This window comes from Dromiciops gliroides, chromosome 1 (assembly GCF_019393635.1).
Source record: "Dromiciops gliroides isolate mDroGli1 chromosome 1, mDroGli1.pri, whole genome shotgun sequence".
Classification (NCBI taxonomy): domain Eukaryota; kingdom Metazoa; phylum Chordata; class Mammalia; order Microbiotheria; family Microbiotheriidae; genus Dromiciops; species Dromiciops gliroides.
In genome coordinates, this window is record NC_057861.1 from 198,988,173 (window position 1) to 199,012,098 (window position 23,926).

Here is a 23,926-nt window from a genome sequence, read left to right on the forward strand (position 1 = left end):
GGACTACAACCTCCCATTTCTGGGAGGAGGACAGGAAGTAGAAAGCGAAGGCTGGTAGAGAGAAGAATCTTCTTCTTTGGGTTTGAGACATTGGCTTGGTGGCAGAATTTTACGTGGGTTGTTAGGAAAGGAAAGGTTTCTGTCTCTCTGGCTATACCGAATAGATCCAAGCTTTAATAAATCCTTAAAAGCCTAAACTCTTGGTGAATTTATCAGTGATTTTAGCCAATTTCCCCCAAACTGGGGGAACAGATTAGAACCCACATTTAGATTTTTAAACAACACAGTTTGGCGACCATGAAGGGATAAGCTGAACCTTCGTCTTCTGATCTTCCAGTTGGGTAAGATTTCCCCTCTCCTGTCCCTTTAAATTCAAAAGTACTGCTAAGCATCAGCTATTTTCCCTTTAAATTTTCAAATAGATTTTTTTTTAACTTCCTAAGTACCCTTTTTCTAACTTTAGCGAACTTAATAGATGTTTACTGACTTAGGATGACTTAACCTTTCATCATGTGTAAAATTACTACCCCTCTCTCTCTCTCTCTCTCTCTCTCTCTCTCTCTCTCTCTCACACACACACACACACACACACACACACACTGGTATAGTGAACATCTGATAAAGAAACTCCGGGCAGCTAGGTGGCACAGTGGATAAAGCACAAACCCTGGAGTCAGGAGGACCTGAGTTCAAACCTGGCCTCAGACACTTGACACTTACTAGCTGTGTGACCCTGAGCAAGTCACTTAACCTCCATAGCCCTGCAAAAAAAAAAACACAAGAAACTCCCTCTATCTATACATATGAGCACCTGCTTTGCACATTACAGTATACAAGAAAGTTTCACTGAGAGGTTTTGTGCCTTGTGCAATATCGAAAGCCAGTACGCATCAGAGGTAATACTTGAACCCATGTCTTCCTGACTCTGAATCATCTCTTTATCACCATGGCAAGTTGCTAACAACTTTAAATTCTATGACTTGAATTTTTATAATTAAACCTAAATTGGGGCAGCTAGATGGCGCAGTGGTTAAAGCACCAGCCCTGGATTCAGGAGGACCTGAGTTCAAATCCGGCCTCAGACACTTGACACTTACTAGCTGTGTGACCCTGGGCAAGTCACTTAACCCCCATTGCCTGCAAAAAAAACAAACCAAACAAACAAACAAAAAAACCACCTAAATTATCTACTTGTGGCTTATCTGCTTCCAGTAATCCAACAAACAGTCCTCAAATACCTTTCATGGATCTGGATTGTGTGAGGTAGTGTCTGGGAAACAATAATAAGTAAGACATGACGTCTGCCCTCAAAAAACTTAACCGGTTACTGAAGCAGATATACAAATAGCAAAAAATAAAAGAATTGGATAAGATGTGGACCAAAATTGAGATACAGTGTGGCAGAGTAATTCAAAGAAAAGGAGAATTTATCACTTCTGGTTGTAACCACCATAGGGGGCTTTAGGAGCTTTGAGGGTAACTGGAGAAGAGCAAATGGCACAAGCTAAGATACATAAGAGAAAAAAAGAGCATGTTTGGGGAACAGACAGGAACACAGTTCCAGTGGAGCACAGGACACCTAGGATGGGAGGGCTGCCATATATAAGGCTATAAAAACTGGTTGGGCCTAGGTTACAGAGAGCTTTGAATACCAGGTTAAGGAACTTCAGAATTTGACAGTTTATTCTAAAGAGCAGGACACTGAGGCCTAAGTCTTCTTCACAAATACATACACAGAAAAAAGTACCTGAGCCCGAATTCAAACCCAACTCTTCTGGGTCCAAATTCACCAAATATGCCTCTTTACAAGAATCAATGTGGGACCAAAACATATGACTGTAAGATTAGGAGGCACATGCATCTATGGACTGCGCTCATTCCACCTGTATATAGTTTTTATTCACAGAAAAGTTCTTAATCTAAGTCAAAAATCTCTCTTTGTAATTTTTTCCCATTGATTCTAGTTTTGACCTTTGAAGTTATGAAAAACAAGTCTAATCATTCTCCCACAACAGTAACAGTTAACGCCTATGTTATATAGCATCTTTTTTTTTTTAAGTGAGGCAATTGGGGTTAAGTGACTTGCCCAGGGTCACACAGCTAGTAAGTGTTAAGTGTCTAAGGCTGGATTTGAACTCAGGTACTCCTGACACCATGGCCAGTGCTCTATGCACTGCGCCACCTAGCTGCCCCAAATTGAGGGGAAGTTTATCTTGTTTTTTTTGTTTTTGTTTTTTTTTTAGTGAGGCAATTGGGGTTAAGTGACTTGCCCAGGGTCACACAGCTAGTAAGTGTTAAGTGTCTGAGGCTGGATTTGAACTCAGGTACTCCTGACTCCAGGGCCAGTGCTCTATCCACTGCGCCACCTAGCTACCCTATAGCATCTTAAAGGGTTGTAAAGTTATATATGTATATATGTGTATATCTACATAGATATATATCTGGGAGAGAGACAAAGACAGAGGGAGAGGGAGGGAGGGAGAGTGAGCGTACATTATCTGATGCGCACAAGAACTCCAAGATCTAGCTATTATTTTTATATCCATTTCACAGATGAGGAAACTGAAGCTGAAAGAGGTCAGGCGACTTGTATCTCTCTCTAAGGTTCATCTTCTCAAGGCCCAATATACCCAGTTGCTCCAATCAAGATGGCTATGAGTTTGGGCATTGTTGGTCTCCTTCCACTGGATGTGCTACACCTTCTCAACATTCCTATTAAAATGTGGTGCCCAGATTCAAACATAGGTCACCGGATGTTTTCTTAGTAGTGCTGAGTTTAGTAGAACAGTTACTTCCCTTGTTCTGGGCATCATACATCTTCTATTAATGCACTGTAAGACTGTGTAAATTTTTGACATCCAAAACCAAAACTCTTCCATCTTTTCCATATGAATTTTTATTTCACCACATAGCACCAATCCTGTACTCATTTTTAATCCATATATAGGATTTTACATTTATTCCTAATAAATTTCATCTTTTTATATTAAAGTCACCATTTTAGCCCACGAAAATATTTTGAGTTTCTGATTCAGTTAGCCAATATACACCATCTATTTCTGTGTAAATAAAGTCATCCAATGATGACTCCTAACTCCCAACATCAGCAAATATGATAAAGCATGCCATCTATGCTGTCATAACATTTATTAATAAAATTTTTGAACAGACATAAAACACTGATACTTTGGGGATAAATGCTGAACTAGCCAAAAATCCAAATAACCATAAGAAAGTCTACCTTTCTCCACAAGGATATGTTGTCCTACAGAAATCCTGATATTACATCTATAGCATTGGTCTAGCGGTCTCTTAATAATGTCAACAAATAAAAAGGGTAGTTTGACATATGACATGTTCTTAGTGCTCCCACACTGGCTCCTAGGGATCACCACTTTACTTTCCAAATGTTCACAATTCATCCATTTTTCTTTCCCATTTTGAAAATCGGGACATTTGAAGTCTTCAATGTACTATGACTTCCCCCATCTGTCATCTTTCTTACCAACTGTGGTTCATCAAGCCAAAGGACCTGATCTTTATTTTTATAGTTTATTCATAGACAATACTGAGTCACTACAGGAGCAGAGAAATGATATTGCAAGCACTGTACTTTGGCAATATTAATCTTGTATTTTTGTGGAGGCTGATTGGAATGTGGCAGACTGCTGCAAGAATTCAAGGGAGAGGTAATGAGGACCTGGATTAAAATATTGATGTTAGGAATAAAAAAAGTGGTAGAGAAATTTCAGGTGTATAAATCAATAAGACTTAGTGATTGATTAGATAGGAGATGCAACAGAGAAAGAAAAATCAAAGATGAGTGAGATTTAAAACTTGGGTGACAGAAAGAATGTTGATAGCATTAATAGAAATAAGAATTCAGGAGAAGGAATAGTTTAGGAAGATGATGAGTTTCATTTGTGAATTATTTATAGCAATTTTAAGCCCAATTTGGTTTCCCCCAGTTCTCCCCAACGTGTGCCAGTGAATTTTTTCTTGCTACCAATGAATGCTATCAAAAGAGTAACTGCAGCCCTCTCCCCATTACCAGGTTTTCAGGATATACCCATTTCTGCACCTCATTTACCCTTTTCCCATCCCTTTCATCAAATGTAGCCACTTTTCACACACAAAGACTGTGGTATAAAATAAATTGATCCAAAAAGAATTCAGATGTTAAGCAAGAATTTTCAAAATGGAACCTACCAAAATATAATTCTTGATGCTACTGATGCTAATTGTATATCAAAAGCAGTTGTTTTAACTGGTGTATAAACATTTTTTTCTGTATAGTAAGCCTTTTTTCTACTAAGCTTATCACACATATCATCCCACATATACATTTCCCCCCAAAAAAACTCATATATTCTGGATAATTTCTATTTCCTCTAATTTACCACTACTACCAAAATTAAGTTTGTTTGACTAGTGAATCACTATGTGCCATATGGAGACAGCTAAATGGTATAGTAGATAGAGCACCAAGCCTGAAGTCAGGAAGATCTGAGTTCAAATACAGCCTCAGACACTTACTAGCTGTGTGACCCTGGGCAAGTCACTTCATCTGTAAAATGGGGGTGCAAAGGAGATAGAAATGGCAAACCACTCCAGTAACTTTGCCAAGAAAACCCCATGGACAAATAAATCCATGAGGAAATGAAGAGTTGGACATGACTGAATGTCTGAACAACAACAAACAAGATGCAAAGAAAGATTAAAACAGTCTCTGCTTCAAAGGAATGTACAGTCTAATGGAGGAGATGACATGTAAATAATTATACATAAACAAAATGCGTACAAGATAAAATGGAGACAATACACAGAAGGCTCGAAGGGAGTTCAGAAAAGACTTCTCACAGAAGGTGGGAGGGATTTTAACCGAGATCTGAAGGAAGCCCAGGAAGTTAGGAAGAGGAGATGCATGAGGTCTAGCAACTGAAAATACCCTGTGTCAGGAGTGGAAGGTTCCAAAACCAGACAGTTTGAAAAATTGCAAAGAAGCTAGTGTTACTGTGCAGACTACATGGGGGTATGTAAAGAGTAAGAAGAGTATACTAGAAAGGGAGGAAGGAGCCAAGCTACAGAGATGATGGCTATGGAGCCAAACAGAGGATTTTATATTTGGTCATGAAGGTAATAAATAGGGAGTGACTGGAGATGATCCAATACTAGCCAGCCAAGTGACCTTAGGCCATTCACTTCATGTTGAAATACTGTGAGGAGATGTGCTTTGTAAACCTTCAAACAACATTACCATTATTGCTATTATGAACCGTTATTACTATTACTCTTTTTGTTTGCTCCCTAGATCACAGCTTTTAGAACTAGGAAGGGTGTTAGACATCAGCTCCTGCAACCCTTTCGTTTTGGAGATGAGAAAAATGAGGCCCAGGGTGGAGAAGTGAATTGTCAAGGTCACCTAAGCCATTAAGGACCACAACTAGGATTTGCACTCAGATCCTGTGGTACTACATTCAGCCTTCTTTCCCCTGCAATGACACTGCTTCCAAACTCCATCCCCAGCTTGCGATAAATGAAATCTTGGGCTATTAAATATTAACGTTCAAAAGAAAAGAATGTTTAGAAGTGTTAACATTTAAAGCATTTCAAACAGTATTATACAAATAAGGATGATGAGAAAGTCACTGATTTCAAATCAATTTAAAAAAATAAACCTAAGTTCACATTGTTTATCTTTTTCTTCGTTACCTCAAATATTTGTGTAAATGGTCTTTCAGCTTCTTCCTTTCCAGAGTTACTAAATTATTTCAGTTTGTAGAATTGGGTATTTTTAAATAAAGATTTCAACTGTAGATTACAGAATCTCGCTGTCAAAACAATCTGATACATATCTAGGATGTCCCAAAAGTCTTCATTCAATTTTAAGCTTTAATAGCCATTAGATAAGCTTTAATAGTTATTAAAGCTTAAAACTGCACAAAGATGTTTGGGGTGCCCTGTGTATCCAAATAGTAATCATGAAAATATAACAATTACTGTTATATCTATAATAACAGTTTATATTGACTCAGTAAAAAGTCCTAAATCAGGCATTCTTTATGCTTGATTTCAGAGGGTGTGTGAACTCAGACGGGGTATTTTTACATCTTTATTTCAACAGAACTGGTTCTCTTTCAAATCCTTTGTTATGTATTTTGTGTTATGTATTTAAAAATACTATTCTGATAGCAAGACTTCCAAAGGGCTTCATACCACACACACACACACAAAGAGGTTTGTCTATAAAGTTGAGAATTCCTAAGTCATACACTTTCATATAACTAAATTTCAGAGGCTATCCCTTGACAAATACAGTACTAGATCCCACTATCATTACTGTCTGGTGATTACACAAAAGCATTTGACTTTATATAAAATGCAGCCTTGACAGTTTCCTTTCACCAAGGGCTCTCTCACTCAAACATTAAGCTCATACAAGACTCTTTGATAAGCACAACCACAGTGATCCTCTAATAATGAGTATCAAGTAATTCACAAACAGAAATATGGTCTAGTCATTGAAAGTGTTTGCTATTGTCAGCCACGCTGTCCACTGTCCAAATGGAAGAGAAATTTGCAATACATCATGACGTGCTCATCCAGATTATCCTGTTTGTGATGCTGATGACTTTGGGTCTTGCAGGGTCCCCTGCATAAGATCCATGGCCTCTCAAAAAAAGATCATCCTAATGGTGATACACATAGGAAGATGAGGTTGAAGAATGCATATTACCCAATTGAAATACTAGTTGGATCTGCCCGGTACAGTATCTAGGGAACTGGTCAAGGAGTCAGAAAGAACTAGGTGCAGGTTTTACATAGACTGATTGTGTTAAGCTGGTCACTTAATCTCTGAATACCCCAGTTCACTCCCAAGACTTTAAATTATAAATTAGTTGCTGATTCACATTAGTGGAAGGGCATTCTCCTCCCAGAGTACCTTACACTGATTAGAAGAGCACACAAATCCAGACCAAAAATATACATACAAGAAGCTACATATGCATTTTATAAATGTGTTTATGTATTTATTTGTATGTATTTATGTATTCTTCCTCCAGCGATATAAATATGTCTGCATTACACTCATTGCAGAGATATAAAAAGCTGGGTCCAGAATCAATGAGAAGAAAGACAGATAATATTTGATAAATTACACAGGGCCTTCAATGCTCCCAAACTGCTCTCTGACATAAAAACCCCTTTTTTAGCATCAACATTCTCCCAAGTGATACTCTATGATGGCAAGTAATAGAATACCATGTCTCTGAGAAAATCAAAACGGCAGGTAATGCAAAGGACTATGGTAAGACTGGTAATGTATGAAAGCAAACTGCAGCATGTTGCCAGTGAAGATATTACTAAGGGAGTGTATGATTAGAAAAGAAGGTAAGCTTGTCAGCCAGTCAGTCAAAAAACATTTATTCCTGCAATAAGTGTGAGAAATAATTAAGGAAGTTTAAGTAAGGTACTAGGAACAGTAATAATAGCATTTTCAAAGCACTTTACAATATTATCTTATTTTACCTTTACAACAACCCTGAGATGTCGGTATTAATATCATTCTCCTGTTACACGATGAAGAATCTGAGATTAAGTGACTTGCCCAGGGTCAAACAGCTAGGAAATGTTTGAGGTAGATTCGAATTCAGATCCTCCTAACTCCTGGTGTAATGAAATCCATGGTACCACCTCTCTGCCTCTGAAAAGTACCCACCACTGAAGGTCTCTAGAATATTGAACAGATCTTCTTTGGAGACTTTATAGAACAACTGCAAGAATCACAAAGGATGAGAAAGGACACATGGGTTATAATTTGTACCAATGGAGTAAATACCCACACTGAGATTACAGAACTACTAAAATATAAAAATCTCCCTTTCCAAATTATGACAACCTGAAAGATAGACCAATCTGCAAACCTAATCTTTTTGTTTGTTTTTAAAATGATAAAGGATTTATTATTTTGGAAATGTAATTTTCTATTTAAAACACAGTGCTTCATCAAATATCTCTGATAAGGGTCTAATATCCAAAATATGCTAGAAACTAACACAAATATATATGACCAAAAGACATTTTTCAATGGAAAAATTGGTCAAAGGACATGAACAAACAATTCTCTAATAATTTGCAAGCTCTTAAATAGAAAAGAATGTTTCAGATCACTAATAATAAGAGAAATATAAATCAAAACAACCTAGCGAATTGGCAATGATGGAATAGTGGTGGAGGGGCTGAGGTGAAATAGGCTCTAATAATGGTACAATTATAAGTTGCTCCAACCTTTCTGTAAAGCTATTTAAAATTATGCTAATAAAGTAACTAAAATGTCTATATCCTTTGACCCAGAGGTACCAATGCAAGATACACCCTAAAGAAAGTCAATAATAAAAAGAAAGGTCTCTTATACACCAATAAATCAAGAGCATGTCTTTTTTTTAATAGCAAGAAATTGGAAATAAAATAAATGTTCATCAACTATAAATGGCTAAATAAATTGTCCCCTCCCCAATGCTTTCTGTGAATCGCCATTTCCTGAAACTATGCCCCAGGTGAGAAGCTACTTAGCTTTAGAATCATTGCCCTGAGGCTGTACCATTCTGGTTGTTACTAACAGCCAGCACAGATGCACATGGCCCACTATATCCAGATCTATATCCAGACCCAAGACTTGCTTCACACGTCCATCTGATCACACATCTTGGCCATTTTCTTGCATTACATTTTGCCATTACATGTACACAGGCCAGCTTCCATCTTGCTCTGTGAATAGTAATCAAATGAATACTATTATTGCTTCTGGAAAAGATATTAATTTAGATCCCTGTGGCTCTAGTAACTGTCCCCATTACTTTTCTCCAACAAAAGTGGGGAGGAAAAAAAAGTGGGGAGGAAGCCTTCCCTACCTACCGCTCCCTTTTATGTATTATAGTCTCCCCTACTGGAATGTATGCTCATGGAGGGCATTATATTGTCATGCTTTTTTTCGATTTGTATCCATAGTGCTTAGCACAGCGGTTGGCTACTAAGATGAACTTAATCTGTGATTTTCACTCTTCATTGTGCTGTAAGAAAACTATGACTATGAAAAATACAGAGAAGCATAGGATGAGTTATATGAATTGATGCAAAGTGAAGTTAGCTGAACCAAGAAAACAATGTAGACAATTACTGTAACAATATGGCTACCAAAAAAATGAAACTGAATACTATAAAATTATAGTGATGACTCTAGAATCCCCCAAAAATATGTGAGAATGTTCCTCCCTCCTTTCCTTGAGAACATAAGGGACTGTCATAGATATAGAGCACTGGAAATAGAATACTGCATATAATGTCAAATTTTCTTGATATGTTAGGTATTCTTGCTGAAGTGTCTTTTTTTCCTCTCCTTTATTCTTTGTTAGTGAATATATATGTATGATATATAACATATACATATATATGTATCTCATCTCTGGGAAAGGATATATCAGGAAATGAAGATGGTATAAAAACTATTAATAGAAATTTAAATTTAAAATGAATATATATACAAAAGAGGCAAACAGCAGATCTGAAAGGGATGGCAAAGTCACTTTCCTCATTCGTGAAGAAGATGGGAGAATTTCACTTGCAAAAGCCATTCCAATGACACAGAAGTGCTTTGAACGATACAGTTTGCTGCATCACTCTCATGTGCAAAATGAGACATTGAAGAAGTCTCTAGGCCCTGGACTTCAAAATCATGTTTCTTCTATTGTTGGCTCATTTCTAGAATTTCCTTCCATGCCTAGAGCTTCCTTACTCTGGAACAGTCTATCTATCACCTTTGAGGCCTGCTCATCTTGGAATATCTCTCCACAAGGACTGCCACCCTTTCTCCCAGTGGTTAGTTCTTCTCAGAGCCCCCATTTTGTGAAGGGCCCATGCCAGCCTTCCCTCATTCCCCTCCTAGCTCTATTTCTAGCTTTATATACTTCAAAATAATTATGTTCCCACATGGGCCACCATCATTCCTTTCACTACTTTTCAGCTCCCATTTACGTGTTGTCTTTTCCCATTGGAATGTAAACTTGATGGCAGGAACTTTCTTTTTGCTTGTATTTGTATCCCCATTTAGCACAGTGCCTGGCACATAGTAAGCACCTAGTAAATAAATGTTTCCTTGCTTGCTTCCTTATTTCTTTCTTTCTTTCCTTCCTTCCTTCCTTCCTTCCTTCCTTCAATCCTCCCTTCCAAAAGAACAAAAGTATGAGTCAAAAAAACTACGTATGAGTCTCAGCTCTGCCACTGAGGAGCTGTGTGCACTTGGACAGCTGAGGTGACCTCTCCCAGTCTCTATGAGTTCACCTGCAAAATGACAGGCCTAGAGTAGATGACTTCCACTGTCCTTTCAAGCTCTATGAATCTAAACCTTTGCAACAATCTAATTTTTTTTTCACCTCTACAAAAATACATCTACATTTCACAAGAGCAACATAGGAAGTAGTAGTCTAGGAAAGAAAAAGAAAAAAAACTCTCTGCAAGGTAAATCCATGTAGAAGAAAGCTTTCTGCTGTCCTTTTTGCTCGTTTTCTACCTTTTCACGGAAATGCCCACAAGATGTTCTTCCCAAGTGCGGAACTTGATCTTGGCTGCTTCCATAAAGCTATAACATAAAGGATGATTAAGAAACCACACATCCCATCAAAATACTGCAGTCTGAAACTTGGAATAAATTCCCCTCTCCTTCACTCTCTCTCTCCCCCTGCAACATTTTCAAGCAGGACTTTAGTACTCCATTATTGTGAATGTTTTTTGGCCCAAGGCAAAAAATATTGACAAAGCTCCACCTTTAAGACAGTTATTGTCTCTGTATACTTGATGGCAGCCTTCAGAAGTTCACCTGCCAGCATTAAATCCTGGGGTTTGGGTGAGAGAAGTAAGAATTTGCTAGCATTTCAAGCTTTTTTACTGTAGCAGCCGCAAATCAAATTGTTCTTTCAATTAAACCAGCTCTGTGCTACCAGAAAAAAAGACATGGGCCTTCCTTTTCACCCACAGGATGATAGCTCCTGTCCCCTTTGAGCATCTTCACTACCACGAAGATGTACAAAGGGTCCAGTATTCTTTGATAATCCATCTCACAAAATTAAATCTGCTACTAGGAAGGATTTGAATATGGCTGACTGTGCCAGAGACAGTTAAGCAATTTAAAGGCCCACTCTCTGCTGCTTTTTTATAGTCCTGCCCTCTGACACACCATGTATACTCCACTTGCACTCTAACCAATCTAGGTCTATATGCCAAGAATGACACATTAAGGGCTGAACCTAAAGCCTCAAGCTCCCAAATGTCACACCTCTCTCACTTGAGGTAAAGAAGAATCCTCCCTCCTTGTCAGTAGTAATAGGACTTATTAACCTTTTCAGGTCACAAAACTATATGTGCATTAGTTACGTCGTAGCAAGCCTGGCAGTAACATAACTGCAGAATATTATTACATGGTCCCAAGCAAGTTTTTCCATAGATCTGGAATCAACCCTTTCATGCTAAATGCCCTCCTAGAAAGTGCAATACATTTGATTTTATAGGGGGCTATCAAATTTAATCCAAAACAGAACCACTGGGGCAGCTAGATGGCGCAGTGTAAAGCACCGGCCCTGAGTCAGGAGTACCTGAGTTCAAATCGGCCTTGGACACTTGACACTTACTAGCTGTGTGACCCTGGGCAAGTCACTTAATCCTTCATCATCCTGCCCAAAAACAACAAAAAAAAACAAAAAACAAAAAAAACCAAACCCGAACCACCACCCTTCTCATAAGCCCCCACATGAACACACCTGTACAATAGCAGTAGAGTTCTAATGCCAACCATTCTCACAGAAGAGCATCACTTACCCATTCAGAGCCCCTTTGGAGTTTATTCAGTCAGAGGGACAAATGCTAACATTTAGCACCCAGTACACCTATTAGGATCCTTAGTAAAAGAAAATACAACTTTCCTGGCATAAAATGCAAAAGGGTACAGCCTAAAGAACTACACTCCATAAAGAGATGGCCGCAGTCCAATTTGTGTTGTTAAAATCTAAATTAAAGCCATATTACCAGAAACGGTCCTGACTGAGCATTACCTATAAGAATAGCATTCTCCCCCCATAAGCACCCACTATGAGTGGACAACTCAAGGATTGTCAGACCCCAACTCTGAAAAAAAAAAAAAAATCTGTAGCTGCAGGATAGAAAACTTATTAGGACAAGGAAGGAACGAAATGACTCCTCAAATTAAAATAAAACTGAATAACATTAAAAATTGAAAAGTTGACATTTAATGAATCTTACTCCTTTGTGGTTAGCAGTGTGTGATAGCACTAAACCAACTTATTTTCCTCACCCCACCAACTCACCCCCTACAATTTCAGACCTCAGATTTTTTATAAGGCTGTATAGCCCTCCCCCCACAAAATGGAAAAATATTATATAAGTCCATGAGGCAAAGAAGCAAATCTAAAATATCAGAATAGTTCAAAAATGAACACTCTAGTACCAATAAAAAAAATAGTACCGTTAATTTCCTCATTCCAAAATGATATTTGCAAAGCCATTGTTTACTCTTTTTTTCCATGGTTTTAGATTTCGCTGGCCATTTTCCTAGACCAAACCTCTAAAAACACAAATTAAGAATCTCCTTCCCCTTTTTACCTAAAGGCAAAAAAGTAAATCCAGTTTCTCTTCACAGATTATAGGCCTGGTTTTAATTTGTGCAAATAGTCCTTTTGATAACAATGCCTAGTTAAAATATCCATAAAAGTCTGTAACAGTCATTAAATTGGGGGAGGGGGGAATCTAATGGGGGTTCCACTGGAATTCCTTCATTAACTTTTAACAGAGTTCTCTCTTGTGGTGTTTTTTAAAACGAGATATTTCACAAATTTAAGATCAGATGATAAATCTTTTGGACAAATAAACTGGTGGCCCTTTGCCCGTTTGGCTAATGATGCCAGGTCTTACCAAACTATCATGGTTTTTTTGCAAATGAGATCCCTGTATCTGATCAAGTTTTATTAAATGGGCCTATAGGAATGCTTAACCTCCTGCTAGGGTTTGAAAACCTGCAATGTCACTGGAGTCGTCCAAACAAGAAAAAAGCATCATGATACCCAGGTAAGATGATCTTATGAAATCCTCAATGATTCCAGGATCAGGGAGGAATAATATGTTCAAATAATCATTTACAAGTGCTCAAAAATACCATTATTTTCACATAAGAACATATACTATATGAAAGGGGGAAAAACCAAACAAAAGTGTCAATTTAAAAGCATCCTGTAGTAGTGGAAAGAATATAGAATGCATATTATTAGAAGGGGGAAAACACATCATTTAAAAAGCAAACTAAAGTAGTGGATAGAATATAGAATTTGGAGTCAGGAAGACCTAGGCTCAAATGTTTCCTAAGTTACATAACCATTCTCAGACCCAGTTTTCTTGTCTGCAAGATGAGAACTTGTAACAGAAGGGCTGATTTGCTCCTTTCTGGCTTTAACTCCATGTATGATCTTTACATACAAAATTATTAATTCAACGATACTTTTAAAGAAAAGTTATAACTAAATCTAAGTCAACTTTACGAAGTGGATATTTGTCTCCGTGACCACCAAATTGGAAGGGACCTTACAAATACATCTAGTCCTAACCCTTCACTTTAAAGAAGAAACAAAGGTCAACAGAGGTTAATTGATTTATCCAAGGTCACACAGTAAGTAGAAGAGCTAGGATTAAAATCAAGGTTCAGTGCCTCCAAATGCAATGTCCTTACCCTTGGACCCCTGTTATTTTCATAGAGTCTAAGTAAGTGCTAAGTGAATTTTTTGGCCAGTTTAAGACTTCTTATTCAAAATTCTATTTCATAAGTACTATGGAAATGTAGGATGATTATTTTAATCATCACTATTATGATCATTCTCAACACTGATCCCATTGCAAAATGAAGGTGCTAACAACAAACAGCCCCCAATGTGGAAGAGGAATCTCCTTTCTAAAAACCTTCCTCCAGTTATTGCTGACAGCTGTCCTTGAATGCAAGGAATCAGCCAGCCAACTTAATTTCACTCTTCATATCAATGTTTTCGTCCCAGTGTACCAAGGAAGGCTAGCACAGCATCAACACAATTATATAATCCAAAAGGAAGTCATTAAACACCTACAATATACTAGGTGCTAGGTTTACAAAATACCAAAGTGAGACAATCCCTGGCCTCAAAAAGCTTACAATCTACTGGGAGGGCTAACATTTTCACAAATAATAAAATAACAGGATTTTTATACACACATATCACTACATATGTCTCTGTGTATATATATGTATATATACATATATTATTTATTATTATGAATATACACATTAAAAACCTGATAAATATCTCTGTACAACTGACATGATCTACTGTCCAGACAAAAGGATGGTACATGTAGCTAATATTATTCTACTAGCAATTCATTTCTTCCCTCTCTACTCCCTTCTCCACAGGCCATAGGCTAACTTGTGCCAAACCACATCAAGTCAGTATTTCCCCCCAAACACCTTCATCCAATCAGATGTGTTTCAGCATTATCATTCATAGGGTCTATGAAAGCTAAGCCTCACTCAGTACTCTCACCCAACTTTAATTTCTGTCCTTATCCTCCATTTCACAGAACTTACTTCTTATAAAATATGTATCAATTTGGAGAGTTTTATCAGTTGCAACTTTGTTTCAACAACTGAACCACAAACTAAGCCTCTAATCTATCATCAAGATGTGCTTCCAGTTACTGAAAACTCACTGTCCGTCACTTTGGTTCAAGGTGGTAAATGGGACTACAAAAAGCAAATTTAACATGCATTTTGATACACTGTAAGCTTTGTGAAGGTAACAACTTTCTCTTCTCCTAAATGTTTTGCATTTCTTAAACTAATAAATGATTGTTTTCAAAAAAACTGAATGATTAAAACCTTCCAGAGCAAGGAGCTAAATTTAATAAAAACCAGTCAATTCCTTCAAAATTCTCTGCAATATTAATATGTGAATGGAACATGCTAGTGATCAAAATTTGTAAAAAGAAAGTTGGTTTAAACACTATTTCTCTGATATCTCCCCTATCTTGAGGACAGTGAATATAAATAGTACTTAATAACTACAGTCAATTGATTTCATCCCCTTCATTTCCCCGTCCCATGCCTTACACGTATCTCACACTTGAAAAAAGCTATGATGTCATCAGCATGGGGTCCTCCCTCCACCAACACATGCATCTCATCTACATTTTGATAGCTGATCTCCATGAGTTTCTGTGACCAAAAGAATTCATCAACTGGTTCCCATCCTCTAGATGACAAATCTCTTTGAACTTTAGCTAGGCTTGTCTTCAGACTTTGGATCCACAGATCACCAGCTCTGTACTGTCCTTAGGCCAATTCATCTTGGTAGGAACTTGACACAGCATGCACTCTGCTGGCATGAAATTCAAGAACTCAAAGATACCTTGACTCTACAATGAGAACCTGTACATAGTAACTAACCCAGTATTCCCTTTCTTCCCTCTTTAAAAACAACAAACAAAAACTCTGCTTAACTTACTTCCATTGAAGGCACTACCAACTTCCCAGTCCCAAGGCTGATAGCTCAAAATCATCACAGACCCCTCATTCTCCCTTACTCTACTACTCCATAAGTTCTCTCCTTTTTAAAAATTCTACTTCCAGAACAATTCTCACATCTGTTCCCTTCCCTCTAATCACATGACCACCACCCTAATTGAGGCCCTCATAACCTTTGCTATAAGCAGAAGACTCCTGATTCTTCCCCCATCTTAAATAATTAATTTATCCTTAATTTCCCCTTCTGCAAAACCTTCCTCCACAACATCTGTCAGAGTGATATCCTCCAGCACGGTTCTGGCCATCTTACTTCTTACTCTCTTGCTCAAAAACCTCCAAAGGCTTCCATTCCCTCAGGAAATAGCAATAAAATATAAATACTCTTGTATTTGGTATTTCATGCCCATTATTAACTAGCTCCAGGCTACCTTTACATAAAACTCCCCTTCAGATACTCTAGCGTCCAGCCAAACCGGTCTACTTGCTATTCCTCACATGTAACATTCACAGCCCAGGCTACCCTCATTCCTGAAACGCATTCCCTCTTTGCCAATGTCTCTTGCAATCCCTAGCTACCTTCCAAGCTCAGCTCTAGTTCGACTCCCTAGATAAGGCCCTTCCTGAACCTACTCCCAATATCCCCTGCTCACAGAAATTACTACATATTTACATATGTTAAAATAAATATATATACTTATATGCCATACACATATATATTACATTTATAGACCACCATCATTATATAGGTGTACATTGTTTTACATAATATACACACATTGTTTCTTTATATACACACTCACTCAAAGACAATTTCCTCTAATAGAATGTAAGGTCCTTGAAGGAAAAGAGTGCTTTGGGTTTTGTCCTTGTATCCTCAGCACCTAAAAAGCACTTAATATTGTTGATTAAATGACATGAGTACTAAATAATGCTTGCTTAATGACTAATTAGTTAAATAAAAGCCAAAAGGACATTAATTCCCTCCCTTTTTTCTCATTTGCTTGTTTGCTCCTTTACTTAAAGGGAAAGGCAGTGAGAGGACTCAGTGTAGTAGGAAGAAAAAAAAAGTGAATAAGGTCATAAGTCTATTAGGAAAACAACACACCAAAAGGAATATGAGTTAGCCACCCTACCACTTTTCAGTACTCCAGGAAGGATCCACAATTTCATCATTCCTCCACTAATAAACCCTCTCATGCCTCAGGAAGCATATTACTGCATTCCTGCGGCCAAAATTACTCATCACCTAATGGCAAACTTTCCAGTGAAGTACCTGTCCAAACCTAGCCAGCTAAGCTGGTCCTCAGGCAGCAGCCTATCTATCATCTATCTATCTATCTATCTATCTATCTATCTATCTATCTATCTATCTATCTATCTATCTATCTATTTATCTGTGTGGCCCAGTCTGTGCCTGAAAACCTTCTGGCTTGATGGGAACTGCTACGCCTATTGTGCCACTAGCCTAGCAGTGATAGCCCCTCCCCTCCTCTGCCCCAGTGAAAGCAGGGTGAAGGAGAGATTGTGCAAACAAACATTATTTTGTCCTCCTTAGGCCAAATAATTGATAAGAGTTTTAAATCCTGCCTCAAGACCCTTACCAATTGTGTGATTCTGAGCAAGACTCAGCTTCCTTATCTGGGGGGAAAAAAAAAAAAGACTCCGTGGCCTCTAAGGTCCCTTACAACTCTACATCTAAATCTATATGACCTTAAGAGTGATAAAAGGGGAGGCTAGGTGGCACAGTGGATAAAGCACCGGCCCTGGATTCAGGAGTACCTGAGTTCAAATCCAGCCTCAGACACTTGATACTTACTAGCTGTGTGACCCTGGGCAAGTCACTTAACCCCCATTGCCCTGCAAAAACAAATAAATAAATAAACAAACAAAAATTAGACCACTGAGAAAAAAATAAATAAAAAAAAAGAGTCGATACAAGAAGCATTTGTTGAGGGGCTAAAATATGTTCAGAACCACAAGATAAATGTCTTATATGGCAACTGGTAAACAGAAGTTTTGCTTCTCTCTAACTGTGTGACCACAGTTATTTAACCTGTTTTCTCATTTGTGTGAGAGTAGTCTAGGGGTGTGCGAGACTTGGGCTCACTGCAGGCTCCTGATTGGCTTCTTTCAGCACACAGGCTTACTCTATGTCCAGTGCAACTTCCTGGTAAGGTAACTCATAGAAAACGGACAAATTGCTCTTGTGGGGGAGGGGGTATTCTCACATTTGGATACTGGATAATGATCCCTACCAACTTCTATTGCTAGTAGGGTAACATGAGATAACATAGGCTAAAGCACTTTGCATACATTCAAAATTGTATCATGCAAAAATGTATGGAGTAGTTATGAGGGTGTTATTGTGTGGGACAGACTTGAAGTCATACTCCAGAAAGGGTTGTTAGCCAGAGAAAACCTATAGAAGTGGTAGGAGTTGGATAAGCAGTAACACAACATGAATAAAGTCCCTCAAGGCACAACGGCCTAGGGTATGCATGGAACATGAAGTCCTAGAATAGTAGGTCAATGTAAGAGAATGTTGGGAATTGACTGAATCTTTGACTATATATTTTGGCATCAAGTTAATATAACCTTAATACTTAAGGGAACACCCAAGAGCCGAAGAGGTCTGTGAACTGGAAGTCTCTCATGATACGTCTGGCACTTAGAGTCCTAGAAATGAAAACATTCTTATCCAAACATTTCATAAAAATCCCAGGCAAGGCAAAAAGAGAGAGGGGGAGGGGAACTGAAGGAGGACTCAAATTTTATGCCAATTCTTTTCACCTAAATGTAGATGAATCAGCTAAAGAAAAAAAGAAACAATAGAGAGCAAGAAAAAAAGGTGAGGAAATGAGGGGAAACCTTGACTTTTTTTAAAAAAAGAGGGCTAGGATAGCTTTGAAAAACTTAACAAGATTTAGTTTAAAAATTCTTCACTACAGCTTACTTAAAATAAATATTTCAAAATAACAATTTCAAAGAGTCACGTTTTCTTAGGGCCAGTCAGTAACAGCAAACTGCATTTTACTTAAAGGATAATATGTACCAATGTGCTCAAAAGGAGGATCTTTTTTTAGAAATTTACCATAAAAATTGTCCCATTTAACACATTAATTAAGAAGAAGAAATTGGGCCAAAATGCACCCCCCCACACCAAATATGTGATGGGTTGTGTTTTTTTGTTGTTACTGTTTTTTAAACTTTTCAAGAGGCTGTAGCAACTGATATTCAGCTTTCTCCCAGATGCTCACAGTACAGGTCACTCTATCCATTGTAGTGGAAGGTGATATAGCCTAAGAGTAAGAGGGAGGAGGGGAAGAGAAAATGGGGGAGGGAGGAAGTAAAAAATAAGAAACAGAGAGGAAACAAATGTCAGAAAACATTAAAGAAAAAACTGGTACTAAAAGACAGATGTACCAGATTGTAACAACTGTTGTACAGTTTAGAAAACAGAATTTATTTTTAGCAGCAAAGTGACTTTGGCGGAAGCCAAAAAGTCATGCAGGTGGAGTATTTCTTTTTGTCTCCACAATCAAGGACTTTATGACGACACATATCTTAGGAAATAACAGAGCATTTTGTCTCTTAAATGATCAAATTAAGCTGAGCTTTCAAGGCTCCTTAAAAATAAAAATAAAAATAAAAACAGAAACCAAAAGAAGGCCTAATATTGCATGGGCAACTACACTGCATCTGAAACACTATCCTAAGCGATTTAGATACACTGTAGAACTTCCATTCTTCATCTCAATGTTGTAAATTTTATAACTCTTTCCACTTTGTTTCCAGTCAAAGCATACAACATCTCTTTAATGAGAGCAATTCACCTATAACTGTCAAGTCAGAAAAGTTTTTGGTGTTTTGCTTTATTACTCTGTGATCTTTTTTTCAGTCATTTCAGAGCTTATGATATAACACACACACACACACACACACACACAATGAACTTGTGGCATACTCCTTGAATAGATCAATTAGAACTCAATCTGTCCACTTAATAGCTATATTAAAGTGGTAGTTTCATCCAAAAATATGCTAGCTCCATTTTATTGTTGTTGTTATTATTATTATTATTATTATTATTATTATTATTATTATTATTATTATTATTTTAGTGAGGCAATTGGAGTTAAGTGACTTGCCCATGGTCACACAGCTAGTAAGTGTTAAATGTCTGAGGCCGGATTTGAACTCAGGTATTCCTGAATCCAGGACCAGTGCTCTATCCACTGCGCCACCTAGCTGCCCCCATTTATTATTTTTAATAGAAGGAATACTAAGAAAACTAAACCAAGGTGGCAAATACTACAGATTCTTCTAGCCTACTGTCACGTCCATCTTTATTAAATGAAAACCAATGTTTCATCTTTCATTGTATAAAATTATAAAATTACATGACACTTACACACATTGAAGCAGGCAGTTCTAGAATCTGTTGTTATCCCAAAGGGAGGCAAACTGAAAATACACATGGCTTCAAAAGTGTTTGGATACATTCATTAATAGCCTCTATAATGGCTTTTTAAAAAAGGATACTTTGAGGAATATCCACAAATTCTTTCTACTCTCTAAGTGATCCTCCAACATCTTCCTGAAGTATAGGTCTGGTCATATCCCTTATCATGAAAATCTAATAGTTCCCTATTACCTCAAGAATCAAATACATTTGCATTTCAAGCCCTTTACAAACCAGTTCCAACTTACCAGACTGGCTTTCCCTTCCCACATGACAAGTCTTATCTTCATGAATTTGCACCAGCTGTCCCCTCATGCCTTTTCACCCTTCATTTTGCCTCATTTTCATCAAATCTCAATTTAAACACCCTTCAGTTCAAATGTTAGTGGCACCAGAGTGGATAAAGTACCTAGAGTCAGGAAGACATGAGTTCAAAACCAGACTCAGACATTTACTAGCTACGTGACCCTGGTCAAATACTTTCTTTAACTTCTGTCCGCTTCAGTTTCCTCATCTGTAAAACAAGGATAATAATAGCACCTAGCTCCCCGGATTGTTGTGAAGACCAAATTAGCTATGACTTTGAAAGCACTTAGCACACTTCCTAGCACACAGTAGGTGCGTACAATATGCTTAGTTCCTTTCCTGTTTTTTACATGACTTTTCTTGAACTTCCCAGCTGCTAATTCTTCCCCCAAAAAAACAAACTTCTATTCACTTTTTATCTTTTTAATTTATGTATAGAAAAATGAAATCTTCCTATAAAATGGAAACTTTTTGAGACTGGGATTTTTTTCATTCAGGTCTGTATCACCATCATCTAAGCATACTGACACATAATAAATTTAATAAATTCATGCTGATTGACCAAAGTCATTGAGAGAAATCATTCCTTACCACAAACTGCCCTTTCAAGCCACTATTAGAGTTAATAATAATACACTAAAAGAACTATGGACCTTGGTATTTGTGATCTTATATTACATATGGCATATACTCTAAAACCCGTGTGGAATGCCACATTTTATAGAGGCATGTGGGAGAGAATCACAAACATTTAGAAGTTGAAAGTACCTTAGATACTATCTAATCCAACAGGATTTTGCTGGTCATAGAAACTTAAAGTTAGAAATTACTTCATAGGGCATTTAGCCCAACTCATACCTGAGCAAAAATCGTCTCTCTAACTAACTTGGCAAAGGACCGTGCAGCCTGTTCTCAAAGACCCCAGGAGGAAAGAATCCTACACATAGCCTCAATTTTAAGACCCATACTTGTCAAAGCCCATGCTGCAATATGCTGCTCAAAAATGAACACAGTAGGGGCAGCTAGGTGACGCAGTGGATAGAGCACCGGCCCTGGATTCAGGAGGACCTGAGTTCAAATTCGGCCTCAGACATTTGCTACTTACTAGCTGTGGGACCCTGGGCAAGTCACTTAATCCCAATTGTCTCAGAAGAAAGAAAGAAAGAAAGAAAGGAAGGAAGGAAGGAAGGAAGGAAGGAAGGAAGGAAGGAAGGAAGGAAGGAAGGAAGGAAGGAAGGAAGGAAGGAAGGAAGGAAGGAAGGAAAGGAAGGAAGGAAGGAAGGAAGAAAGAAAGAAAGAAAGAAAGAGAGAAAGAGAGAGAGAGAGAAAAAAATTGAACATGGTAGGGGACAGCTAGGTAGCACAATGGTAAGCGCCAGCCCTGGATTCAGGAGGACTTGAGTTCAAATCCGGCCTCAGACACTTGACACTTACTAGCTGTGTGACCCTGGGCAAGTCACTTAACCCTCATTACCCTGCAAAAAAAAAAAATTAACACAGTACTTCAGGTGTGGTCTGATCAAGGAAGATTATACCTCCCAAGGCCTGGACCCTATGTTTTTCTTCATGTGGTCTCAGATAGCATTAGCTTTTTTTTGGACTGCCATGTCCAAAAGGAATCCTTGGTGCCTACTCATGGCATGAACGTCATTCTGAAATCAAAGGATGTACCAGTGGAGCACAAGCTCTGGAAGGCTCTACAATGATTTGGGGGTTGGGAATCAGAGAGGACAGAGGAAAGGTTTCAGATATATTCCCAGCAATGACTATCTGCTTTCTGAGGCCCAGACTATCTACATAAGGAAAGACTCAAGCCCTAATTGTCTGGCCACATGGCAATGGATTTGGATTCTTTAATGATAGCAACCCATAAAACAAAGTTAAATGCAAAATAACTTTTATTCTTTTTGTTGCTGCCTTCCACTTCTAGAATTGCAAGGGCATATGGGGCTGCCAAGAGGTCAAAGAACACTAAGGATCGCCCAGTTTTAAGGCTATATCTATAACTATTACTTTTACCATTGACACTCTAGATTCTTAATGGACATAACAACACTGGATAGTCTTAGTACCCAAATAAAAAAAAGACAAAAGAAAGTTAAATCAATCAATAGAATTATTTAGCACCTACTATAACAGAAAGCATGGTTTAGTGGGTAAAGGTTAAAGACAGGAAGACCTAGGTCCAACTTCTGTCTTGCTTACTTACTAACTGTATAATCCTGGGCAAGTCATTTAACCACTATCATCTCAAGCCGTTTTCTCATCTATATAATGAAGGGAACAAAAAAATTTAAAAATAAAAATAAATAAAAATGAAGTAAGTGAGTGAATGAACTCCAGGACCTTTAAGGTCCTTTCCAATTCTGAAAATATGATCCCATGTGATAGCCACTACGTGAAGTTGAATTTGTATGGAAAGGATGGTTCAAAAGAATCTCTTCCTTCAATGAATCAAAAAGCATGAAGGAAGGAGCAGCTAGGTGGTGCAGTGGATAGAGCACTGGCCCTAGAGTCAGGAGTACCTGAGTTCAAATCCTACCTCAGACCCTTGACACTTACTAGCTGTGTGACCCTGGGCAAGTCACTTAACCCCCATTGCCTCACCAAAAAAAAAAAAAGTCACGAAAGAGTAAGTAGAGTTGGTTTTATGTCTCCAAAAGTAACAAGAAATATCTCAAGGGGGTAATTGGTCATGTTCTTATTGCTCATAAATAGACATTTGGAAAAGATCACCATGGAAATAATTTCCACTTATGTACCAACATTTGTCAGAGAGGATGAAAAAAAATAGAAAAATTATATGAATAATTTGGTATCCTCTAAGGGAAGTATATATATATATATATATATATATATATATATATTTAATATTCAGTATCATCAGTCTAAAGGTGAGTATAGGAAGATAGTAAAAAAATTTGAAAAGATGCTAAAAAAGTAAGAAACCAGAGAACCTGCAGATGACAGGAAAGTATCACATCTATACATCAATAATGTTGCATTCAGAAAAGTCAGGAGACGTACATTGCAGAGTATAAAAAAAGTAGAGTAGGATAAAGAAACAATATATTTTAGCAAATAAGAAATTAGTGGTTATTTATGTGGATATCATTTCCAGATAAGATGGGAAATGGACAGACAAACAGACACGCATACAGACTATCACCATTTGCTAAAGATTAACGGACACAAATCAACTGCCACAGTAAAAAGACCAAAAGAACCTAGAAATCACTTCAGTCAGAAATCATTTGATCCCTTTGAACAGCAAGGAGAGGTTGGAGCCCAGAACAACATTCATTTAGAACAAAAACTCATTTGAAAAATCTTAAAAGAGTAAGATAATAAAAAAATTATAAACAGTACTATACTGTAAGAACAAACACTCTGGAAAGAAGAAACAAATTAAGTTCCAAATAAGACAATGAAGGCTATAATTGGGAACAATGTGACACTGAAGTGAAAAATGGGGGAAAGGCGTCAAAATGTTCAATGACACGTTTCTTTATCCATCGAAGCCATTGGAGTTGCCATATTTGGATTATAAC

General features: G+C 37.6%; 1 protein-coding gene across 2 annotated transcripts in view; it reads right to left on the reverse strand.

Moving 5' to 3' along the window:
- The window catches only part of TSHZ1 (teashirt zinc finger homeobox 1), a 94,388-nt gene that overhangs the window by 37,913 nt on the left and 32,549 nt on the right, over positions 1-23,926 (reverse strand). Inside the window, exon 1 of one of the 2 annotated variants that reach the window (XM_043978739.1) lies at positions 7,531-7,637. The exons of the other annotated variant lie outside the window; for it this stretch is intronic. Coding sequence (XP_043834674.1) covers positions 7,531-7,567 — 37 coding nt within the window. The 5' untranslated portion in view covers positions 7,568-7,637. Of the gene's footprint in view, positions 1-7,530; positions 7,638-23,926 lie in introns of those variants that run through there. 2 annotated transcript variants of the gene reach the window in all.